Source organism: Telmatherina bonti, assembly GCF_933228915.1.
Source record: "Telmatherina bonti genome assembly, chromosome: 7".
NCBI classification, from domain to species: Eukaryota; Metazoa; Chordata; class Actinopteri; order Atheriniformes; family Telmatherinidae; genus Telmatherina; species Telmatherina bonti.
This window is the reverse complement of record NC_136625.1, coordinates 31,400,849-31,426,198: the sequence shown is the minus strand read 5'-3', so window position 1 is coordinate 31,426,198 and position 25,350 is coordinate 31,400,849. Positions and strand designations below refer to the sequence as shown.

The 25,350-nt window shown below is 40.5% G+C and overlaps 2 protein-coding genes across 2 annotated transcripts in view; one reads left to right on the top strand and one right to left on the bottom strand.

The window, feature by feature from the left end:
* The window catches only part of LOC306758294 (abl interactor 1-like), a 33,400-nt gene extending 25,630 nt beyond the window's left edge, over positions 1-7,770 (top strand). The window contains exons 8-10 of the mRNA XM_079243580.1: positions 2,032-2,118; positions 5,230-5,415; positions 5,513-7,770. Of these exons, the coding sequence (XP_079099706.1) occupies positions 2,032-2,118; positions 5,230-5,415; positions 5,513-5,688 (449 nt within the window). The 3' untranslated portion in view covers positions 5,689-7,770. The remainder of the gene's footprint in view (positions 1-2,031; positions 2,119-5,229; positions 5,416-5,512) is intronic.
* A 1,620-nt stretch (positions 7,771-9,390) lies between these two features.
* On the bottom strand, positions 9,391-21,263 carry LOC306758535 (amyloid beta A4 precursor protein-binding family B member 1-interacting protein-like; the record flags this gene model as incomplete). Its single annotated transcript, XM_079243862.1, has 12 exons — positions 9,391-9,536; positions 9,673-9,754; positions 9,860-9,958; positions 10,955-11,065; positions 13,037-13,180; positions 13,287-13,361; positions 13,465-13,586; positions 13,687-13,846; positions 13,930-13,998; positions 14,073-14,275; positions 17,083-17,167; positions 21,204-21,263. 12 exons carry the CDS (start codon positions 21,261-21,263, stop codon positions 9,391-9,393), a joined length of 1,356 nt encoding a protein of 451 aa, XP_079099988.1.
* Between the last annotated feature and the right edge of the window lie 4,087 nt (positions 21,264-25,350).

The window sequence follows — 25,350 nt, the reverse complement described above, 5'->3', positions numbered from 1 at the left end:
CAAAGAAAACCAGCGGCCTCCATCAAACTCCTGTTATGTGTTTGAGCTGCAACTGGAGGCAGTCACACAGATCTGTGGGACAAAAATATCACATGTGTTTGACTAGACTATTTATAGCAGAGGCTACCTTAAAATAGAAAACAGAAAAATACCCAGAAATGGTAAATCTGGATGAATATGGTTGATTGAGCAGCCGTAAACGTAGCATATAAACATATTTAGTTGTGGAGCTTCAACCAATTAATGAATTAAAAAAAAGTTCAAGCAAGTTCAAAAAACCTGACACATCAATAACACTGAGGTGCACAGCTGACCCCAACTCATAACTTAGCAATGTTAGCGCTGTATTTTGTGATTTCTTTCTAGATTGCTCAATTAACTGTATTTAACTAGTCTACAGACTTTTTCTGGTGATGTTGGAGACTTTCAACAACCAACATGAAAGCATGAATAGGCTATTCTCCTCCATTAGCAGCGGTTGCTGCGTAAGCTCCTCCCTCATCCAACAGAACACACTAGACCACAGGTGTCAAACTCCAGTCCTTGAGGGCCGTTATCCTGCAGGTTTTTGTCGTCTCCATGCTCCAACACACAGAAATTCACAAATAGGTTGACTAGAAGCTGCTGGATCTGATTTGAATGAGCTGTGTTGGTGCAGGGAAACAAGAAGAACCTGCCGGACGCTTGGTCCTCACGCAGCATCCGGTTTCATGCTGCAGTCCGAGCAGGAGATGATCACGACCAGACTGAAGTGAAATGCACTGGTTCATCCATTCTCCAGATGCAACACAGCCTTGTGATCCATTTAAAACACTGAAATGTTTATTTTCATTCAGTTTAATTACGCTAGCCTTTAAAGTTTGTTTTTAAAACATGTTTTTTCAATAATTTTTAACTTGTTCCGACAACGTTTCTACTTTCTGCATATTAGGAATCATTTTGGCAAATCTCATTCTGGTTCACAATAACTTAAATAATCTCTGGTGTATGTGGGTGGTCATCACAAATAAGTCCTTAGAATGTGGATTAAAATGTGGCGCTGACAGCGACGCTGTGGTCCACCCAGATGAAGAAGTTAGATGCAACCGGTGCAAAACGCGCTGAGAATCATTATTATTTCAGTCAGCTAGTGGAAGCCTCGTGTTCAGGAGGAAGAGGAGTTGCAGGGTAAAAAGGAAACAGAAACATCTGCTAGACAAGGTGAAATCCAGGACTTATTCATAAGTTCTGTCAGAAGAGCAGGATTTATTTCAGCTGGTGCGACTCCGAGCAATTTTCCTCTAATGGCTCCCGCCTGAAAGGACAAACACAAAGCAAAGAAGGAGGAGGCGGACTGTCAGCCGGGACATCACACAATCTCTGCGGTGTCTTCTGGTGTAGCTGTGTTGAACTAAAAGCAGCCATTGGATTTGCAGCTGCTTGCGTTACATGAAGGGGGGGTATTTTTTTATCTCACAGGGTCAGAGCTGTGGATGGATGTGATTCAACACTGACGACATGCCTGAGGAATAAGGTTTTAGTCCCCAGTGAGATTGCAGACACCATTCCATTATGTGTGATTTATGAGTCAGAGCAGGCGTGTGATGTGTGTGACATCACGTCTGTGAGTGAGGATAGCTGTCTTTATGTTTGCCCGTCCATTTATCTCCCGGGTTTGTGTAGCTAAAAGCATCATTTCTGCAGGAATAAAGACGTAACAGAACTACAAATCCCAGAAGATGATTAAATTGCAAAGATGCTGCTTCGGTAAAATCCTTTTTTCTGCCAGCTGAGCTCATGTCGCTGCCATGTTTTTGGATCTGTGTAGTGTTTTGCTCCAAACCAGATGGAGTTGAGATGCCAGATTTAAAAAAGCTGATTTGACTGTGTAAATGAGCTGCTCAGCGTCTCAGTTGCAGTATTTTGTGTGCTCACAAGCTTTTTGTGCTTTTTTTTTTTATCTTGACTTTCCATCTCTGTGACGATCTTGCTGCCTGCCGTCTCTCTGCTGCCTCTCTGCTGCTTCCTCTGCTTGCCTGGTTGTCGCTCCAGTGGCCGTAGCTCCGCCACCTCCTCCCATGGTCCAGCTGACCCCACAGATCCCTCTCACCGGCTTTGTGGCGCGAATGCAGGAGAGCAGTAAGTAAAACTTCACCAGCCACAGATGCAGACTTGCTAATGAGGGATATGCTGCTGATTAAGAAGCATTGATGAGGAAGTAACGTATGCATGTGTGGAAACACACAGCTGTGGTCTCATCCCTGCACACTGCAGCTTGCTCTGCTCAGCTACACCCATAATACCCCCCACCACCCCCTTTTTCCAACCCTGTATGTGGTGTTGAAGGAGGAGTACCGTCTGTTGCTATGGTGACGGGTCACTTAAAGCCTACGTCCTCTTCTCTGTGTCCACTGAGGAAAGAAAATGTGACCTGATGGCTTGTCCTGATTCACCACCGGCTGCTTGGGAACAGTCTGTCAGCCTGAGTGAACATAAAGCTCCCCAAACGATGGGAATTAATCACCAAAAAAAAGTTTGAGTGATTTGAAATACTGGAAATATTTCCGACAGTTCATTCGTCTGCTGTATTGTAAGAAAAGCCAACAGAAAGTGACTTTGCACCACAGGATACAAGTTAATTCCACACCGGGACATTGTGTATCCCTGAAGTGTATTTTATGACCAAAGCATTTGCCAACAGTTTACTTAAATTGCGACTAAATGCTGTTTTTACAGAGGGTAAAGGATTAGACTAATAAAAACAAGAGCAGTTACTCTTTTATAGTGAAGCTTTTAAGCTTAAACAGCTCCAAAGTCGAGTTGTTGGCTTCGTGGAAAGAAGTTACGTAAACAGATTGGCAGTGAGGAGCTGCATTCATCTCAGTTTGCTGCTGCTTTATCGCCTGTTCTTTAATGTAAGAGCAGCAATTAAATAAAACGAGCAGTTTCTCTTTAATCACTGGATGTTTAGGCTACAGGACGACTCGCTCCAAGGAGACGCTTGTAGCATGAGAAGAGTAAAGCTGAAAATCACACTCATCCACCCATTACCTCATGTTCATAAGAAGTATTGTGTTTAACAGAAGCTAGACCCTCGTTAAACTTTAAGAAACTTGGGTCGTTATTGGGTCTGAATGTTAGGGAAGTACCACACATGGTCCTTTACACTGTCATTTATTTATAAACAAATCATTTCAATCAAATTTAGATCTGAGCTTTTACTGTTTCCTTACAGCACCTCGATTCTTTGCCTTTTTAGTTATTCTCTTGTCGATTTTCTGAGTTTGAGACATCGACTGTATATAAAGAGATGGACGTAGCCTCCGTGACGTCACCCGTAGGTTTCTGAAGAGCTGGATTAAAGCTCGGTGGGCGGTTCCTACCATCGCCATCTTGGCAGGGTCATGAGTGTCGTCTCACCCGGAAAATACAAATATGGGCAAAAAAGTAGAGCTGAGAGGGGGGCTGTGAGCGTCATGGTGGATGATTGACATCGAGCGAACTCAGAGCTTTCTGTAGCTAAGAGCTAACCGAGCTAACCTGGAAATAACAGGAACCAACCAGCTAACGGAAGTAAGCAGGCTAAAGCTAAGTCACGTTGTTCTACATTCTTCTTACTTGAAGCGGGAGATTGGGTACCTGTCAATCAAAAGGACACTCCCCTAAATATGCCGAACTTCGAGATTAAATTACTTTTAAACGGGCGAGTTACGAAAAAATTCACTCTCCCCACAGTCATCATGAAGGTAAACCTGACCTATTAAACCTAAAATGGATTTTTGAACCAGGCTGTAAACATGGTTATTTCTGGTGTGAAGTTGGTCTTTTTAACATGGGACTCTATGGAGATTCACTCTGTTTTGCAGCCCGTAGTGGATGTAGGGGGAACTGCAGTTTTATGCCCTTCCGCATAGGCTTCACTTTGAACCGCCGGAGGCTCCGTCCATCTTTCATATACGGTCTATGGTTTGAGACCATTATTCTGTTTCATGACCCAGTTTCCAGCTAAGCTTTAGCTGTCAAACAGATGGCCTCCAGTTTGACTGTTAAGGAGTTCATGTTCGACAACATGTCCAAGTCCTGTGGCTGCAAGACAGGCCCCAATCATCACACCTCCACCACCGTGCTTTACAGGAAGTCTGAGGTGTTTATGTTGGTTTTCCCCAAACATCCCCACTTTGGGGTAGTCAACTCGGTCCTACGAGGTCCACAATCCAGCAGGTTTCCCATGTATTCCCTCTTCAACACACCTGAATCACATTAAAGGGATCTGACAGCCTATCAGGTTCTGCACAAAGACTCAGTAATTTAAGTCAGCTGTTTTGGAGCAGGGATACATGGAAAACATGCTGGATTACGGACCTCATAGGACTGAGTTGAATATCTGATCTGTAAAGTGCCCTGAGACGACATTGTTGTGAAGTGGCGCTATAAAAAATAAAGCTGAACTGAATTCAACTTGGTTTCAGGAGGTTTTCTAAAATTCCTGTCACTATGCTTCCCTCCCAGACCTGTTCAGTCTTAACATTTGACCTCCAAACTAAGGCCCCTGGAGCCCGACATGTGGCTCTTAGTATTTATGTCGTTTCTTCATCAACACTTAGCTGCTTCTTCCTGTTTTAATTCCTGCAGCAGCTGTAGTTCCATAGTGACAACATGTAATATATCTGAGGCTGTATTTACTTCATTATAAGACCCATTGAAGAGAACATGATTGTTTCTTTTGCCCTGAAACCATCTTGTAATTCTGCGCTGCTGTTTAAAGCACAAACCATCTGGTCAATGACTAAAAGAGGAATTTTATTCCACCCCTCGGAGGTAACTCAGTGTAATTGCATTCTGTCATCTGAAAATATAGAAAATACTGCAACTTTAAATGTTATTTTTCCTTTTTTGGTTGTCCCTCTACCCTTTCTTTGGGTCTGACTGTCGCAGCAGATTATTTAAAGAAAACTAGCCGCAGTTTGTAGAAAACTTAATTTATCTGTGCTTGTCATTGTGCTCCGCAGGATAATATTCTCCTTATTGTTGTAAATCAGATAGAAGAGCATGTGATTAATGTTAAAATCCTCCATATTGTTTTTAACAGGTGATCGGAGGACAGTAAAGGCACAAATGTAGAAGAAAAGCTCCATAGAGCAGCAGAAAAAGTTTCAATGTCTGTTTACACGGAGCCTTCTGCTAGACTGATGCTGTCTTTAAAACAAAACACACTGATCATGATAACAGCTATTCTCCTCCATGTGCCAGTAACAGACAGTCCCGCCCCACCTCCTCCACCTCCCCCAGAGGAGTTGGGTGTGTTTGAGGAGCCCGCTCCCCCTCCCCCTCCTCCACCTGTGGACTATGAGGAAGAGGAAGCTGCTGTGGTGCACTACAGTGATCCCTACGCTGACGGAGACCCCCACTGGGCCCCCAAGGCTTATTTAGAGAAAGGTCAGTCACAGAGAAAAATAGACCAGGAAGCTCATAGTTGATTCATTTTCACTTTCGCTCGTTAAACTCTCCCCCCCCCCCATTTCCTGTCTCTCAGTCGTGGCCATTTACGACTACACGAAGGATAAGGAGGACGAGCTGTCCTTCATGGAGGGGGCCATCATCTACATCATCAAGAAGAACGACGACGGCTGGTTCGAAGGCGTCTGCAACGGCGTCACCGGACTCTTCCCGGGAAACTACGTCGAGTCAATCATGCACTATGCTGACTAAAACCAATGTAATTTAAAAGATTTATAGGTAAAAGAAGGAAAGCCCCACACATTGCAGCGCTCCGTTTCAACCACAGGTAAAGATGTGCATCAGTTTTCATCTCCCGCTTGGAGTCAAGTGCCATGTTGAGCTTAGAAACCATTTTCCCTGAGCTTGGCTCAATTCTGATCAGATTAAAACTAAAGTTGCACAAAAGAGTGAAAGCTTTGGAAGTCCCAGGTCTGCTAGTTTACACTGGAGCTGAAGGGAGGAGGCCGACACCTTCCAGTCTTTTCCAACTGCTGTCAACTCTTCTGCACTTTGGCCTCTCAAGAAATTCATCTCAGAAGTTCAACAGCTTAAACACAAATCTTTACGTTGCGTTAGTTTGCGTCCGTGCAAATGCAGTAGATCCATTCAGAAGAATCAGAAAAAGCTGCTGTGGAGATGAAACATTACACACACAGTCCCACTCGTTTATGTCCACTGTGGACCATCAGACCGACTTGCTCCTCTTCAGAAACATCTAATCTTATCTGGAAGGTAGAAGTCAGCAGGAGGAAAAGGCAACCTGGAGTTGAGGATGTGCTACGCTGTGTGTCAGTGGCTGAAAAGGGAGTGAGTGTACAGGATGCATCACATAAAACAAACAAAAAAAAAAGAAAACAAAACAGTTTCTCGTATCTGGTGGAGTTTCGTTCTGTTCTCTAATGTGTAAATAAACTGTAACGTGAGCGGCTGCCAGTACAGTACACTCGTCCGTGTGTTTCACCAGTGTTTCCGTCAACGTCAGTGGAGGTGGTGCCAAGACTGGATGTTTTCCCTTTTTTTCAAAAAAAAAAAAATAAAAAATTGGATTACATTTACTTGAATGTTAATTTAATCATCAGTCACAGTGCCATTTTTAACTTTATCCAGGCAAAGTGATTGTGTATAAGCATTTATTTTTTTATATCTTTTAAGTCACAACTGTATCATTTGATCATGGTCACTGTAGGTAGTGACGCTGTCCAGCTACTGTAGCAGAGCTCCGAGACGTGGACGGACTACTGCGGCGTTTCTTCATGTTCCTTTCTTTTCCGTTGTGTTGTAGCTGCACTGATTAGTTATCAACAACTGTGATTTGATCGCATCCTCAGAAGTATTGACCAACTTTTACGGCTCGTCTGTTCTTTAAGTGGTTGCTGGTGTGGTGCTTTACATTGGTGCTCGGAAACCGGAATCACCAACCCAAACAACCTCAAACCACCTTGTTAAGCCAGAAGGCGGACATTTGATCATTTTGATTGTAAAAAAAAACAAAAAAAAAAACTTCAATCGAATCTGTATTGTAGTGAATGTAAGGCGACTCGGCGGTAATGTACCACAGCTGGAACAGGTCGGTGAAGTTCAGTCCTGAGGTCTTTGAAGAGCAGTTTACAAGGTCAACTTCCTGCCTTTATAAAAATGACTGTTGGTGAAAGTAACAGTGAAGCTGAAGTTGATCCATGTATCAGAGTACATGTCTGTAACACATCATGTAAACATAATCATGTATGCATCATAGATAATTGGCTTTTAACTTGAGGAGGAGACATAGAAGTAACATTTGTAGTTCTGGAAACAGAAGCGAGGTGTTGACAGTGTTCATTCAGCCTCTGTGCATGAAAGAATATAATGTATAAAAATAATTCCAGAGAATGAGTCGCCGCTGCATCCCATTGTTGATTGTACCTTTTCCATCATGTCTTTTTTTTTTTTTTTTCCAGAAAAAACAACTTTTTCTACCTAACATATTTCTAGCTTTGCATTCAACTTGTTTTTATGTGCAAGACTGCTGAGGAAGGATCGCTAGCAGTTTGTATGTAAGGGATTTATTTCTACTCCTTTCATAGAGAAACCGTGAGACGACCACTAACGTACAGAAATTTGTAATGTTTATCACTTAATGTCGAGCATTTTCATGGCATCACAGGACAAGGCGCCTTTCTTCAGTGTGTTTTCTTATGATCAAATGTGAAATAAATGGAAAAAGAACAAAAACATCTGTAACCTAAATGTTGATGGGAACAGAATCTGATGTTCATCCTCCTCTCAGTTTGTATATAGGATGTGATCATTGAAATTTATGTACAGTCTTTTTGTAATAAACAACTCATTGAAACTGTTGAAACTCTGTTTGTTCAAAGCAATACAAATAAATATCAATATCAAAGATTATGTCAATAAATGACCTTTACAATAAGCTCTTTTTAAGTAAGATATATTACCAGAGCTTCGTGTTAGGCTAAATCTAGACATGATGTCATCTATGCAGAGATACTAACATTTAGTCTTAAACAATGTGATAGTTGAAATAGTATTCTTAAGACCTTACCTGGTCTTAAAACTCAATAAATACAACCGTAGATTCACAGTGAAATGTGATCACTGTAAAATCACTGTAGTATCACTTATTTATCTAGAATTGAGTCAGAATGCAGAAGTGACACAGTCTCACTGCTAACATTGGAATTCAGAGGCGAAGCGGCAGCTGCGTGTTGCCAAGGAGGAAAGACATCAGTGGTGATTTTATAGAAGCTGCTGCTGCTGCACATCTGTTAGGTGTTATAAGGCCTTTTCAAACTATTTGGACTTCAGCATTAATCAGTGATGCTGTCTCTGCAAATTCATCCAAACTTAGAGTTGCAAATAAATTCTATGTTTTCAGGATGTTTTGCATCCTGTCTCTTCTCTGGGATCCCTCCAGCCAGAAAAAATCAGTCCAATGCTGACTTTCGTCTCATCTCTTGCTTCGTCAATTTCTCTCTTTCCTTTCCTCTCCTCCTTCAAAAACACATCTTCTTGCTGAATCAGCCAACATTTTCCCCAAAGGTCCAACACAAGGTCAGACATGCAACGCTCAGAGAAACGGCAAAAAACCCAACAGCTACATCTCAAATTTTAAAGTTTAGTAGAGCAAAATCATGTTCCTACTGTAGTTTAGATTGATGATCTTATGATACTAACAGCCTTGTAATTCCATGTTAAAGGTGTGACTACTGAGACTTAACTGCTTAGAAAAAGATTGAATAGACTGAAGGAGATAAAGGAGAGAGGGGGGATTAAAAGCATTTTAATTGCAGTGATTTTCCCAGCTGCAGAACTTGGAAGAGTTTTTCTAAAATTTATGAGCATTTTAAATGTTAAACTCCATGACAGAGGAAATAGAGAAGGTCTGAACACACGTAGTGTGTTTGAAAGCGTTGCAAGTTGCAACTAAATGAATAAAAAAGACTCCTGGAACAATGTGCTTTGGATAGATGAGAGCAAAGTGGAGATGTTTGGAACATAGCAGCACATTTGGTAACAACAACACACAGCCTATCATCACAAAGACCTCATCCCAACTGTCCAGCACGGTGGTGGAGGGTGGAAGATCTGGGCTTGTTTTGCAGCCACAGGACCTGGTCATGTTGCCGTCATTAAATACTTCATAAACTACTTTCTATACCAAAGTATCCTAGAGGCAAACGTGAGACCCATCTCCAAAATGTGACTTTTGTTACTCTAAGGTTGTATTTTGCTGAGTCTCAGCTAAAGACTTGACTTTCATTATAATAATAATAATTATTATAATTATTATTAATCTAATAATTAATATTATTCTTATTCTTATTTTTATTATTCTTATTATTATTTTATGCTGATACAAAAACAAAAGAGATTTTGGATGTCCTTCATTTTTCCACATGGCTTTATGTCTCAAACATGTTCGTGTCCCAGAAGAGGAGGAGGAAGAGGGATGAAGTCAGGTGGTGGCTCGTCTGTACAGACATCAATATTTGTTGATTTTAGTGGAGAAGAACCCGGGGGCGTCCTGCCCGGAGGGATCTGACCGTTGGCTCTGTCTGCATGGACAAAAATATTACTAACATAAATTCATTGGCTACTTTTATTTGATTCAACTGTGGAATCACATGGCGACTGGTCATCTTTAAAAGAACCTTCTGGATGCACTTTTTTGCCTCTCATGTGCAGATTTACCTTTGTGTGCTGGAGACAGGAGGGTTTGTAGGGTGGATGTTCGCACTGCATCTTGATAGTTCTTGTAGAGCTGTGTGCCATACTGAAACACACACACACACAGAGGACACACTTGTCTGCCTCAAATCCCAGATTTTCTAATATTTACATTCTACTGAGTTGCTTTACACACAGTGATGAATCTGACCTTGCTTATTCTGATGGAGCTGACCCAAAGCAGCATTGTGTGTTCATCATCACAGCACAGGAACTTGATGTGGGGAGACTCCTTCTGGATGCAGGGATGCTGAGACAACACCAAATACAGGAATATGGCATTGATTTAAGGGGTGTTAATATGACTTATGTGCATGGACTTGTTTATTTATTAAACATATGGCTAAAGGCCAAAAACACGCTGTCCTTCACTTCCCATTATGATAATTATTAACTGCTGCAAATAACCAGCAGAGGGCAGAGCATACCAAGCAGTAACTGAACTTTGGCCTTTAAAACATGAACGGTAGGTAGGTGCAGTAGGGACATAAAATAGTACTTGACAAAGAGAATATATGAAATTACACCTGTGCTTGAAATACTGTATCTACCATGATAATTACTACTCCGGAGGCTTGTATCTCTGCACAAACTCTCAAAATTGAGAAAATTAAGATTTTGCTCTTCTAATGTCAATTTTCTTAAAATCTGTTGTAGTTGTGTCCCACTGGCTCTTTACTGTGACGGAGAGCCGATGAGGAACCATTCAGGGTCGGTTGGATAAAAGAAATGTAAAAGGAAAATGAACATTTCCTTTTCAGGATTCAGGGGTTAAAACTTGAACTGAAGCAACGACAGCAAAACATTTTTGGGAATAATCTCAAGCTGTGATCAGATATAGATGATCTGATAGTGTCGACAACATGTTGTGTGATTATTATTCTGTCAACATGCAACCCCTCTTGCAAGGTAAAGTTTTTATCCTTGACGACTGTTGTGACACCTGTTCCCAGTCAGTGGAATCAGCTGCTGTCTCCTCAGATCATTACTCATGTTACAAAAACTTTGACAGAGCAAAAGCTTGAGAGCAGGCCAAAACAAGAAACATCTAAATGTGTTTGAAAGATGTCCGAAATGCCTTCAGTTTAACTGGAGAAAAATTCCTCCTTCTTAAACTGTAAGAAAAAAACAAAATCACCCCATGTCACAACATAAATACCACATACATAGATTTTGATCCAAGTTACAGCAGCGAATAATCTAAAACTATTCTTTGATGCCTTCCCGTCCTGACGCTATGACTGACCTTCAATATGAAGCAGAAGTTGGTGGGAGCTCTGTACTTCTGTTTGTAGTTGCTGCTGGTGTAAACGTTGACTTTTTCTAATTGCGTAAAACAGATGAGATCAGTGGTCGACTGGAATAGAAGAGAAAAAGAGGATTTTATTACAATGAAATATTGGAGAGCAGTATGGATGACTAAAGACTTCTTGGGAAAATTATTTTGTAAATATTGATAATTACAAAAAAAGAAAAAAAAAATGCTGAATGCAGTTCATTTATTTTATTTTATGCTGAACATGGAAGAGAAATGTTCACAATCAAGTTTGATTTGACAAACATGTTTCAACATGTCTTCTCTTCAAATTCTTAGCAGTTACACACACATGTTTACACATTTAATCTCAGAGACATGATGGTTTGGGTGTAAAATGAAAAAGTGTAACTTCCTGAAAATGAAGATGATGTTGGATGCGGCTTCTTTTTGTTTACTACTCTTTTTAAAACTTATCCCTTTTGCCCACGTTCTTTCCAACTCTGCTTAGATTTATTGTTATCATACACCACTCATTTTTAGTCTCTGTTACATTTGTCCTAAATTGATCCTATCGGCTTTATTTGGGTATGAAAAAGAAAAAAACGTAACAGAAAAATCAAACTTTGCAGAATGAAAAAAATCTCCATATTAGCAACCTAACTATACCAACTTTTATATATGAAAACAAAAAATATCCATACTTTTAAATCTGCTTGTATAGGTATAGGCTTGTATATTTGGTAAACAGTGAAATAAGATTAAATGTATATATTTTATACAAATGACTCAGCAGTTAGCTTACCACAGATAGCATTAAGCTATCTGTGCAGAAGGGAGAAAAATCTGCATTTCTGCCATAGTAAAGGTTACTGCTTGCTGACTTGTCATATTATGCTGTGAAAGAGGGAAAATATTCACAAATAAACTTTAAAGGGCCTTAAGTGAACATTTAAAATAAAAAAATAAATGCATGTCTTTAATGTGATGCTATAGCAGTTAGCTCAGTTCACCATGAACAGAGAAACAGAGTAGCATCAAGTTAGCTGCACAGACTGAAGAGCAACATGCATGTTAGCATCAGTTAATCTTTCTGTAAGAACAATTCCTGTAGTAAAAGTTTGTTTCTATTTAAAGTGAAAAATTGTATTGTAGAAACACATAAGGCTACTTGTCTCCATCGTAAATCTGTGAGCAACAAGATGTGGCGTAAAAGGGTTATTCATTTTTGATTAACACAACTTTGCTTATTAAGCAATCTAATACCATGATTTCTGTTTTTCTTGCAGCCTTTGCACATAGCCAGCCGTACTGCTGTTGACTTTGAGTATTTTATGAACTTGCTAAGTGTATCTTTAGAATTAGGAAACGTTAAAACAGAGAACGCTGTCTCAATTTCAGTATTGCCCACAATTTTTATTTTTTAAATTCAATTCACAAAAATGCCCAAACAAAACACTTTTACAATCATATCAAATCTATTTCATTATTGTCTAGTTATAATCCACAAAAAAAAAATACAATACTTAATCCACTTTAATAAAAACTGTGTTTATATTAACAAAGTCAGAACAGCAACAGCCTAACGAAGGAAACCATGAAATTAGATTGACTCTTTCATCTTAAACCAGGGCTGTCCAGCTCCACTTGTCAAGGACCACAATCCTGCAGGTTTTCCATGTATCCCTGCTCCAACACACCTGTCTCAAATTAATCAGTCATTGTGCAGAACTTCATTGCTGGTTGGATAATTTTAATGTAAGCTAGATATGTTGGAACAGGGATACATTGAAAACCTGCAGTACAGCGGCCCTCGAGGACCGACTTTACACACCAAACCCATATTGCAGATTTAAGAGTTAGCCAATATAGTTTTAATGTTTGGCAGCTAAAATGTTCCACTGACTTCCACTTTATTGCTCTCAAGAAAAATTCAATCCACATGACAATTCTTCATTTGCATATTTGGCAAGAAGTAAAAATTATTTAAGGAACATAAACATGATTATCCCATCACATCAGCATCTCAATATTAAAGTGTAGACATTGTCATCATTTATTGATTTTCCATACCTTTGTTTTTCCTTTGGGTACATAATAAATTCCTGAGGCTCGAAGCACGAAGAAGCGAGGTTTCCAAACCTTCTTCCCATCTTCCTTTAGGTGCAACATGCCTTCAAGGTCAGGGACAATAACTGTTAAACCTCCAAAATGCTCCTGCAGCATCAGAAGAGGAAGATGATGACAAAAATACAGAGAACTCAAAAAGAGAGAATCCACAGTTTTTGCAGTGACATGTTGTTCCCATGTTACTATAACTGACCTTTATTAGGAGCTCTTTGGCATGACTGTTTATCGCCATCATGCTGGCTTTTTGCTTTTTCCACATGTAAAAAATCTTCAGATGTAAAAACAACAAAACAAAAGACAATTTAAAGTGATTGAAAACAGCAGGATGTCATCACACTTTGGCATAAAGAGGACGGCTATCTTTTACTCACTTGAGGTTCTGTGAACATCATGTACTTTTGGGCTTTGGACAAAAAATGGATTTTGTTTTCACTGTGACGAGTCCAAGCAGACAGAGACTCCACTAAATATTCATGATCCTCAAAGCCTCTTTCTGAAATTACGTGTAATAAATACCTTCGGTCATTTCCTAGGCATGCTTTGAATTACTGGTTTTTCTTTGTGTGTGTGTGTGTGTGTTAGTGTAATCTCACCAATCTGCAGCTCGGGATTAGTCTCACACAGGCTCCAGTCGATGCTGAAGTCACAGTGCGTTTTCTCAAACAGCTTATCCAAAACTTCTCGAACTGTCTGCCTCTCATCCACCATCAGAGTCTTGGAGCTGTTGTCGATCAACAGCACCTTTACGATCAGCTAACAGCAAAGGCATGTTTAGTTACTAAAACCTTGATAGTTAAAGGTGAAATAAGACAAACCGCTCTAAATAATGTCTTCACCTTCCTCACTTTGGCTTCTTTCAGCTTCTCCAGAGCAAGTTGAATTTTTTCTGCCTTTGTTTGAGGTTCCTTTTGGAAAAATCAATCCATATTTTTAACCTTCAAATAAATGGCAACTACATGTGTGATTTTTGGCGTCTTACTGTGTTCATCACCTTGGATGGCTCTGCGGAAGGTGTTATCGCTAGCTTAGACTTCTGAGTCATGGCAGGATCAACTGGTGAGGTTTGATTATGTGTTTGGCTGCTAATTTCTTCATTTGTAGAGGATTCTTGTAAGGTTAATTTATTCTCCAGGTCGGCCATCAAAGCATCCAGGTCATGGTCCTCCAGATCATTAAGAGACTCTGTGAGAAGATAAGGTGGGACTATGAGTCATAGAACGTTCAGGAATTTAACCCCTCATCTGGAAACAAAACTTGCTCCAAGGAAAGAGCAGATTTCCTTAACCACTGCCAGTACAGGTTACTTGCCATTAATCTTCCACTTTCACTTTCCACAGATGATGTGAAAAAAAGTTCAACTGATAAAAGTTGTAGGGTTTAATAACATTTCAAACGATGCACTAAAAGCATTCTTGGTCCAGCAGCTGATGTTAGTCCCAATATTATAAACAGATATATACATGTTTGACCTTCATCCAACCAAATTTAAGGATATTTCTTGCATATACATATACAAAAAACAAAGCAACACCTTTCCTGTTGCTCAAAGTACGAGTGAAAAGTTAATCTAATTCAGTGCAGAGTTTGCATCCAATTTGCAAACAAACCAACAACTTAAAGATCGACATAATACAGGTTACTATAACTATACTCCAGGCACTCCTCCTGTTTGCTTCTTCTTTTACAGCCTGAGAGAAACGAGTGGTCACATATGATGTTATAAAGTCGCTCTTAGCTGCTCCAATGGAGCTACTGAACCAAAAGTCCTGCAGGGTCCAGACTCCAATATGTATTCAGATCCAGTATAATTGTTTTTTATGCACCAACACAAAGCCAGCATGTGACACTGAGTCATCAGACAGACTACATTCATGGATAAATTTACATAAGAAAGAGAAAAATGTTCTTGCTGCATCAACATACAGAAGCTTCAAGAGAAGATCTTCTGAGGAAAATTCAGAATCTAGAAGCTCTGATGTTTACAGAAGAACAAGCCCAAAATACATCAGTGAGGCCAAAATCCCACCGCATCAGAAGCTGAGAATAACTCATGTAGTCAGAAATTCCTCCAGATCTTCTAAGATCACAGAGGAATTACTTCCTCAAACTGACATCAGGCTGTTATGAGAAGAAACTCCTACAAACCTGGAGGAATTTCTTCCCACCTCAATCCAACTCAGACTTGCTCCTCCTAACCTTCTTATCACTTTACTTTCTCCCTCTGTCTCTTTACTTTTCATCCCCACTGAGCACTTTATGCCAACATGTCAAAACGACATCTAAATTGATTTGCTGATCTCTGTCCAAATTGTTTACACTCTCAAAAAATAAAGTACCTAATTGTATCTTCAGGGGTTTAAAGGATTATCACTGGGGTGGCATCCTCAGAGGTGCTGCTGTTCTACCCTCAGCAACACAGTTTGTACTTTAGTAAGACTAGACGGCCCCTCTGGGAACAGTATTGAGCTTTATAAGGTATAAACTGAGCTGTTAAGGAGACAACACCAGTACCTGTATGGGTTCCACCCTCTCTTTATATACAGTCTATGGTTCCACCCCAGTGACAGTCCTTTGTACCCCTAAAAGTACAACTAAGTATTTATTTCCTGAGAGTGTAGCTGTATAGTTCAACAGAAAAGTTTGCAGCCACACAATGAGGACAGAGACAATTGTAGCTGTACAGATTATCAATCAATCAATCAATCAATCAATCAATCAATCAATCAATCAATCAATCAAGAATACTTGATTCATCCCCAAGGGGAAATTCAAGCTTCAAGAACAACTTGTCCAAGATTTTAACCAACTAACATTGAACATTATGACACAGATCACAGGTCTGAGCAGCCTCAGGCTTCGCAGCCAGCTTCATCCGGCGCCGCATTACAACAGATAAGAACAGAGGTACAGGAGGATCATGGGTAGAGTGCAAAAAACCGGTACCACCAGACTTTGCCTCATGGGGGCCAGTCTGGAGAGACAGAAAAAAAACCAAAAACCCACCATGTACACGTAAGCACAACTTCAGGCGATAGACAACACACAGTCCAGGAGGCGGTGAGTCAAGGGTAAGTGTGGACCACAACCAGATTATGTCAGATGGTCTGTTGGCATAGAAACGGTGACAATCCTTTGCTAACATTCAGACTGCAAATCAATTTCTTTTCTACTAAAAATCAGTGTCTGGTGCTCAGTGGGTCTTTCTCCTTCTTCCTTTACTATGAACCCTTTACCATCACCTCTTTTCTCTCTTTCCTCCTTTCCTATCCCCTCTCAGTAAAAAAAAAAAAAAAAGTCACAAAAAACAACAAAAAATAACATAAACCCATGGATTATGTTGTTCTTTCGTTGTTGTTTTTTTTGTGAAAATGGATGCAGGTAAGAAATTTAATAACTTTACCGAAAAGAATGAAAGACAATGATCCTTCATCAGCACATCATTACAATGATCCTTTTCTGATCCTGTTATCTTTGTATAAAAAAAAAAACTAAAATAATTAAATAACAAAAAAGCAAAAAAACAAAATAAAACATCTGAGAAGTCAGGCCTACCTGTCTGTTGCCTGTTACCATGGTAACTGACTCACTTAAATCAACTTGCTTGAATTTCTTTAGTCATCCACATCTAGTTCTGTGCTTTGCACTCTCATACTTGGAAAAAAAAAGTCAACACTGACAGCACAGAATATGCTGGAAATATAGAAAAAAAAAAGCTTCCATTTGGAAGCGAGTATAAATACTGGACTCTGTAGCAATAGAAGGTCTTATGGTGTGGGTCCAGATTTACCCTCTTCCAGAGGGATCGGAGTATCAGGGCAAGACAAGAGGCAGATGAAGTGATGCATCCCTCATGCCTGATCTCCATTTGTACACCCCTCTGCATCCCGGTTTCTGCCTTGTCCTGCCAGTCTGTCTCCTGGTTCCTCAGGACTAATCTACGGTGACCTGCTTCTGATGGGTGAAGCATCAGATATTGAACGAGTGCTCACCATTCAGGTCGGTGAAGCCGATGGAGATGGCGCTGTCTTGTGAGGCAGCTGCCACTTCTGATCTGTCGACGGCGGATGTTAGACTCTGCAGGGAGGAAGAGTAGCAGAAAATCAAAGCATGACCAGAAACTTTCCTCCAGATAAACAAAGAGATGTGAAGTGCGACTTAATCCAGGCGGGCCATTTGTACTCGAATACCTCTGAATTTCTCTGTTTACTTCATTATGTTCTGTTTGTGAGCTGTAGCAAAAAATTAAACATTAATGTGCACTTTATTTTATTAGAGCACTTTTACATACCATAGGTTACCAAAGTGCTGTACAGGTCAAAGAAAAGAAAAGAAAACAACAGTCAAACAACAATATAAGACATAAAAAAAAGGCCTAGTGGTTCTGCTCTCTGGAGTTAAAAGCCAGTGTGAAAAGATGAGTTTTTAAAAGAGACTTAAAATCACTTAAAGTCCCTGCAGACCTCCCAGAAAGAGGGAGACCATTTCAGAGTTTGGGGGCTGTTGTGTCTCTATGAGTCGTGAGTCCAGTCTTAGGGGCCACTAAAAGCATCTGGTGTTCAGATCTCAGAGCTCCAACAGGACGGTGACGGTGCAGAAGCTCAGAGACGAAGGTGTCAGACCATTTAAACATTTAAAAGCCAAAAGTAAAACTTTAAAACTATTCTAAAAGAGACTGGCAGCCAGTAAAGAGAACGCAGTCCAGGGGTAATGTGCTCACACCGTCTTTTCCCCGCTAACACGCTGAGTTCTGGACAAGCTGCAGACGGCATGTCATCATGCTGGAGCTGCAGCTTATATGAGACCTCCAGTCCCCTTTATCCTGGGATACAAAACACCCTTTTTATGCCTTTAACCTAAAGGCATAAAGAGACAAAAGGACTCAATCAAGCTCATAAGAGATCCTTTGTTTCTCTCTGCTTTAATCAAAACGCTTTTCTTGCAAACTCAGGTCTGTGGAGGGGTATTCGTTACCTTCCAACAAGGACATGCACGTCATTTAAATCTGTTACAGTACGTTTGCAGAATTATGTATTGATCCCGTTCTTATGAGATGCAGAAATTGGAAATGACAGTAATGATGAAAATATGTCTGATTTTGCAGGAAGTACAAGTGAAATGTTTTTCTTTGCAAACTTCAGTTGTGTGAAGAGCTGCTTATATGTTATCAAAAGAGAATCTGCAGTCCAGCATGATGCTCAGTTTAAAACAAATCAAAAGGCTGCGGGATGTAATCAGATAATACCCAGATACACAAAGCAGACATCCGGTGACTTGTCTGATGCACTTCTCCTGACTTGTTTCCTTATGGGAACATTCAGTGTTGATGATGCCTGAATTTCAGCTCATCAGGTCCACTGAACTTTCTACCCTCAACTCAACTAATCTTTATTTATAGAGTACTTGCAGCACAATACAGATTGGCCAAAGTGCTGTACCACACACATAACCAAAATCATTAAAACACAGGAAAATTTAGAATACATAGAATAAGTGAATATAAAAACAAAATTTTAAACAATAAAAGCAGAAAAAAAATTACTAGCTTCTCAAACTAATTTAAAAACCAAAGAGAAAAAATGTGATTTAAGAGCTGGAAATGAGGTGGATTGTCTGATGTGCAAAGGCAACTCGTCCACAGTTTAGGAGCAACGACTTACAGGAAGCTTCAGAGATGTTAGCGACGGCCTCTTGGCCTCTTCTTTGTATTTAGTAACAACCAGGGTATTGGTTGGCTCCCTCAGTACAAACCTGAGTGTGTGAACACCCGCTCACCATTGGCTGGATCTGGCACACCTTGTCTGCTGTCCAGTTGGAGCTCCACTATATAACCGGGCTGCTGACGAACATCCAGAAACAGTCTCTAAAGTTGTCGTCTCTTTTCTAACAGAGTCGGGTTGTAACTCATATATATCTTTTTTAGTAGATTGTCACATTTCCTGCGGTACAGATCATGTTTAATTTAATAGATTTAATTGTTGCTATGCTCCGGGGCCACCGGCAGCAAGTTCCTGCAGCTCCTGTTCTGTTTTTTGTTTTTTCAACATTTTTTGTCATCTGTTGTTCTTTTTTTGTTGTTGTTTGTATTAGTTTCATTTTTGTTTTCAGCATTTTTTTTTTTTTTTTTGTTGCAATGTGCAGAGTTTTTGTGTATATAAATGAGCAACTGTTGGAGCTAGCGAAGATAGATCATGGATATGGACAAAAACATCGCATTCCAGCTGAACTGAGGAGGCCGTTTTGTGGATGCAGAGCTGGAGTGATGAGGAAAGCTAAAAGAAATGAGAACAAGCCTTTTCTGCCCAGCATAATAATGAGAAATGCCAAGTCGCTGCAGAATAAGTGCGACGAACTGGAGGTGCTTGTGAGGAACCAACAGGTGTACGGAGAGTGTAGCTTGATTTGTTTATCGGAGTCCTGGCTGAATAACAACATGCTGGACTTGTGTGTGGATCTACACATCTGTTCATGCCGACAGGTGAAGAGGAGCGGAAAAAGGAGAGGTGTGGGTGTTATCCTGTTTTTCAGTGAGAGATGGGTTAATCCCCGGGATATGACAGTCAGAGAGAAAGTTTGCTGTCCGGACATTGAACTGCTTTCCGTTGGCTTCACAGCGTACTACACGCAGCAGGAAATTCAATAAGTTGTTGTTTTGGTTTATATTCCCCCGAGAACAGTGCCGACAGTGGCATGTGACGTCATACATGACGCGGTTGCTCAGATACAACATCATCACCTGGAGGCGTTCATTGTTATGACGGAGGATTTTAACCAAGTCTCTGACATCCTGCCTGACTGATTCTGTACACTATGTGGAATATCCAGCACGTGCCGATAAGACTCTAGATCTGCTGTATACCAACCACAAGACTGTACCCCTTCCACCATTGGGCAGATCTGATTACAACATGCTCTATCTTAAACCCACATACAAACCTTGTGTAGAAAAACTTCCTTTTACCACCAGAACCCTCAGGAAGTGCTCACCAGAGGCAATGGATGAACTTGAGGGACTATTTTGGCTGCGCTGACTGGGATGAACTGCTGCTTGTTATACATGATACAACTAGGAGTCCTGCTGCGTACAGAAGTATTCAGATGATACAGCTGTTGTGGAGTGTGTGAGATGTGGACAGGAAGGGGAGTACAGGGACCTGGTAGAGGTCTTCACAGACTGGACTAACAAGAACTGTCTCCTCCTGAACACTTCCAAAGAGCTTGTGGTGGATTTCAGGAGATCTACATCACACAGAAGGCCAGTCTGTATTGGTGGAGAGGAAATGTGAATGTGAAGACCTACAGGTACCTGGGGGTGGTTGTGGACCAGAGGTTGGGATGGTCAACCAACACAGACGCAGCGTACAGGAAGGGACAGAGTCGCCTTTTCTTCCTCAGGTCCTGAGATGTCTGCAGTGATCTGCTGCAGATGTTCCATCACACTGTCATTACAAGTGAGATGTTTTACACTGGTGTCTGCTGGGGGAGCAGCATTACGAACAAGAACTGCAAACATCTGGACAAACTGGTCAGGAAGGCTAGTTCTGTCCTAGGCAGAAATCTGGACCCTGTCTGAGCTGTGGTGGAGCAGAGGATGTGGAGAAAAACTTCAGGGTGTTTTGGATAATAAAAAACATCCCCTCCATAACACCCTGGCAGGACAGAGGAGCAGCTGCAGTGAGAGACTGATCTCTCTTCCATGCAGGACTGAGAGGTTCAGGAGGTCCTTCATTCCAGCCACAATTAGACTGTTTAATATTAATCTATATTTTAATCTATTTATTTTTTTTAAGGAACTGTTAGAAAAGCTTGAATCCCCCCCCCTGGGATGAAAAAAGTATCTATCTATCTATCTATCTATCTATGTATCTGATAGAAGTTTACACCTACCGCTGCGTTGTTCCAAATTAAATCCTGAAAGTGGTTATTTTCCTTTAGGCAAGCCTGAAAGTGTTGTTGCCGGCCTTATTTATGGCCATTTATAATCCCACCAGTGTCCCTTCACTCTGACGTATTTAAGTAGACCTTGTGGTTTCATGTCATGATGGGGGACATTTGTTTTAAGCAGATGCCTAAAGAATAGTCACAGTCCTCGAGGGAAGAAGAAAATACTCACCTGAGAGAGGTTATCCATCTCTCCCAGCAGGTCACTGAACATGGCATCGATGTTGTCCATCTGCAAACAGCAGCAGAAATGTAGATTTCAGTCTTTGTTCGTGGCTATATATAGAACAGGGGTGGGCATCTCTGGTCCTGTGATAATTAAGTCTGATGTGTGTGAAGTGTGTTGCAGCAGGGAAACTCCCAACACTTGCAGGCCTGCGGCTCTCCAGGACCCCAGTTTCCCCTCCCCTGATGTGGGATATGTTTCAGAACTTGTAAGAAAAACCACAAGAAGCATCAGGAAGTGAAAACTTTCTGCAATCTTCTTTCAGTTTATATTCAGTTTCATGCTTCGTTGCTTCGGTTCTGTTCTCGAGAAAAGAACTGAAAACACATCAAGTACTGAGTTTGTTTTTTAGTGGTTTTGCCCTGGAGACGCTGTTCGCACATGTACACAGTTTGGATGTAAAGGTCACAGCTGCTGAAAGAGATAGACAACATGCACAGAAAAAGAATAGATGTGTCATTGCTGTTTCTAAATATATTCCTTCTCTGAACCGATGCTCTGCACTTCGCCTCTCAGCTGCAGCCTGAAAAACTTCCCAGGCTGTGAAGAAGCCCCAAGCTGCAGGCGGGGGGGGGAGGCGGTGAATTCACTTATACAGCTTTTCAGCTTCACTCCTTTCAGTTTCTCTGCTCTGAACTAAAAGCCCATAGTAAAAAAAAAAAAAAAAAAGTGTCATTTAGATCACTGATTTTCACCAAAGCAGATTTAACGAAACTGCATCTCGGTTTCAACATTTGGAAGTTGAAGTTTCAGGATCAAAAATACATAAAAAACTAAATCTCTCATGCGGACCAGCTTCAAACAGCAGAATGAGCTCTCAGCTTCACACGGCTGTTAGACTATTGCTACGTGTGGTTGCAATAAGGATATATTTATAAAACTAGAATAGTTGTAGAAAGCAGAAGGAGCAAATATAAACACAGGAAACAGCAAATGAATGGTGTAAATGTAGATAAATAGAGATATGATTAGCAAACTTTCCTTTTAATAACTTCGCATTTGCTTTTATAAGAAAAATATAAAATATTTTTTGATCTTGACTTTTTGTAAAATAGAAAATTCTTTTGTTTTTTTCTTCAGAATTAGTTTTTTTTATTTTTATTTCCCTCTTAATTTAATGGCTACATGGTGAAGTTGTATTTTTCTTACAAAGAGCCACTTTTATATCAATAACCATACATCACTTGGAAATGAAACATATTCTTATTCTTTTTCTTCAATCCATAAAGTTAAGATGTTTTGCAGTTCATGAATTTTAGTTCAATGTTTTGCTTTCTGTGCAGTTTTCCTGCATGTGAGACACTAAAACACAACTAAAGCAAAGTTAAAGAAGTCAGGTGTGTGTGTGTGTCCGTAAGCGTAACTTCCCGTTCCTTATTAAAACGAGATCATCTGTTGGATGAGAAATGTCAACAGTCCAAAAAAAATGGAGTATCAGTGGATTATTATCGCTTTGTTGAGCCATAAAATCCACATTGAGTCCGATCGCTGTTTTCTAGTGAGGGGAAACTGGTTTATTTGTGGCGGTTTGTTATTTTTCTATTGTTTTTTTCGCATTAACAGAGTAAACTAATGTTATCAGCTCAGTCATACCAGGTTTGTAATGAGTTACCCTGAGGATCCTTAATACAGCCACACACAGGGAGTTCTGGACAAATGACCAGTTTATTGGTGGAGGAGTATGAACAGAAGATCAGTCCAGGGGAATGGTCTGCAGAAGAAACCAGGCAACAGCTGGGAGGTAAACAGGATGGCAAAATACTCATCCAGGCAAAGACAAGGCTCAGAGATCCAAAGACAGGCAGGGTCGGTAACCAGAAGATCCGAAAGGTAGCGGTATCCGTCGAGGGCAAGGCAAGGAGGGTAATCCAGGGGCATAAAGCAGAGGGTCGGCAACTGAGGAACAATCCGTAGAACGCTGGACCAAAACTAGACATAGGTCTGATTATTATCTGGCAGAAAAGGAGGGATTGGAGGGAGCTTAAGTAGGCAGTGAGAGAAAAGGAAACCAGGTGAACTGAATGAGGTAGCAGAGGCAATTAGGAAGCCAGCAGGTGGATCGAGTAATCAATGATGAGCGCCAGGAGATCAGGGTGGCAAAAACATGACAAGGTTATCATGTGGTGTGTTACATAATGAACGCATTCAGAAGAAGAGACAGCTTATATGACACAGCTAAATGTAGAAGTATTTATCTAAAAACCGGTGTAAGACATGTCTGCTTCCTTTTCTTTACTCTGTAAACCGTAAAGGAGGCATCCAAATGTTCTTATAGAAATTCTCCACACTCGTCAGTGAAGTTACGACCTGCAGCTGTTCAACTGCTTGTTCTTACAAATATCTAATCAGCCAATCACAACTGGATGCTCTTAGTTATGTGGTGAATACGACTTGCTGATGTTCCTCAGAAACGAGGTTTAAGTGACGTGGAGTGGTGTATGGTAGTTGGTCTGAGTATGTGAGAAACTGCTGGTCTACTGGGATTTTCACACACAACCATCTCCAGGGTTTACAGCAGGAATCCTCAGTCCGGGTCCTCAAGGGCCGGTATCCTGCAGGCTTTCTAAGTGTTTCCACTGCAACACACATGATTCAAAACAGTGTGTATTTCGCAGACATGTGTGGATCTTGCCTAATTCTGAGTCTGGTGTGTTCCAGCAGGGACACTTGGAAAACCTGCAGGACACCGGCCCTCTAGGACCAGGACTGAGGATCCCCTGGTCTACAGAGATGGTCGACAAAAAAGAAAATATCCAGTGTCTTGTTGATGTCAAAGCAGAATGAACAGACTGGTTGGAGAACATGGAAAGGAAACAGGAAATAAGCACTTGTTCTAACCAAGATATGCAGCACATCATCTCTAAACAACACGTCCAATCTTAAAGCAGATGGTCTACAGCAGCTGAAGACCACACCGGGTGCTAGTCCTGTCAGCGAAGAACAGGAAACTGAGGCTACAATTCACACAGCTCAACACAACTCAACTTTATTCATAAAGCACTTTAACACAACGCCAGTTCCAACAAAGCACGGAATAAAGAAGGAGCACATTAAAAACATCTGAATAGAAGACAGAGGAATAAAAGATAAAGCAACAAAAGCAATCAAAAATGTAAAAAAAAAAAACAACAAAACAAACAAAACCAAAAAACATTAAAAACAGTGAAAACAGTCAACCAGAGAAAATAAGAAACAGAGTCTCAAACTGGGTGAAGTCATAAAAATGGGTCTTTAGACTGGTTTTAAAAATCGTCAGTGATGTGGATTCTCTAACCACTATAAACCACTAGAACTGGATAGTAGAAGATGGAGAAACATTGCTGGTCTGATAAGTCTCTATTTCAGCTCCAAGTTCACATTGTAGGACCAGAATTAGGTGTGAATGAAAGAATGGATCCATCCTGCCTTTTATCGATGTTACAGTCTAGTGGGGGTATAATGGTTTCCGAGGAGGGGTATAATGGTGTCTGGAGGATACTGTATTTTCTTTCCACATTTTGGGCCGTGAGCATGGTTTAACAGTCTGCCTGAGTATTGTTTCTGGCCCTACCCTTCCCTTTATGAATGCATTAGTGCGTTCTAAAAAAACAAATGATTAGTGATGCAAACACAGTTTTTGTATATTCACAGTTTATTACTGTGTGATATGTAAAAAAAAATATTGTAGTGTATAATGTATTACTACTGTATCCACCAGAGGACAGTTATCAGATTGTGTACAGCAGGGACCTGAGCAAAGTTTTTACCATAAAGTGATGCCAAGAATCTCAGAAACTGTATGCATGTAATATGAAACATACAGCTTAATTGGAGAAAAAAAACAATACACAGTGAATAATGATGTGAATGTCATGTTTGACACCAACATTACTCATAGTTTGTGTTCTGTTATTGGCATAATGAAATGAACAGATAAAACTTGCTGTTGTTGCATCCTAAATGGCTTAGTTTGCTGTAGATATATACAGGAACACATTAAAGCAGGAATATATTCATTTCTAACCTCAAACTTCAATGTTTCTTAGCAGTTTTAATGGCAGACAGACATTCATAATGCGCATACCTGGACGTATCATCGCCCTGCAGCATCCTG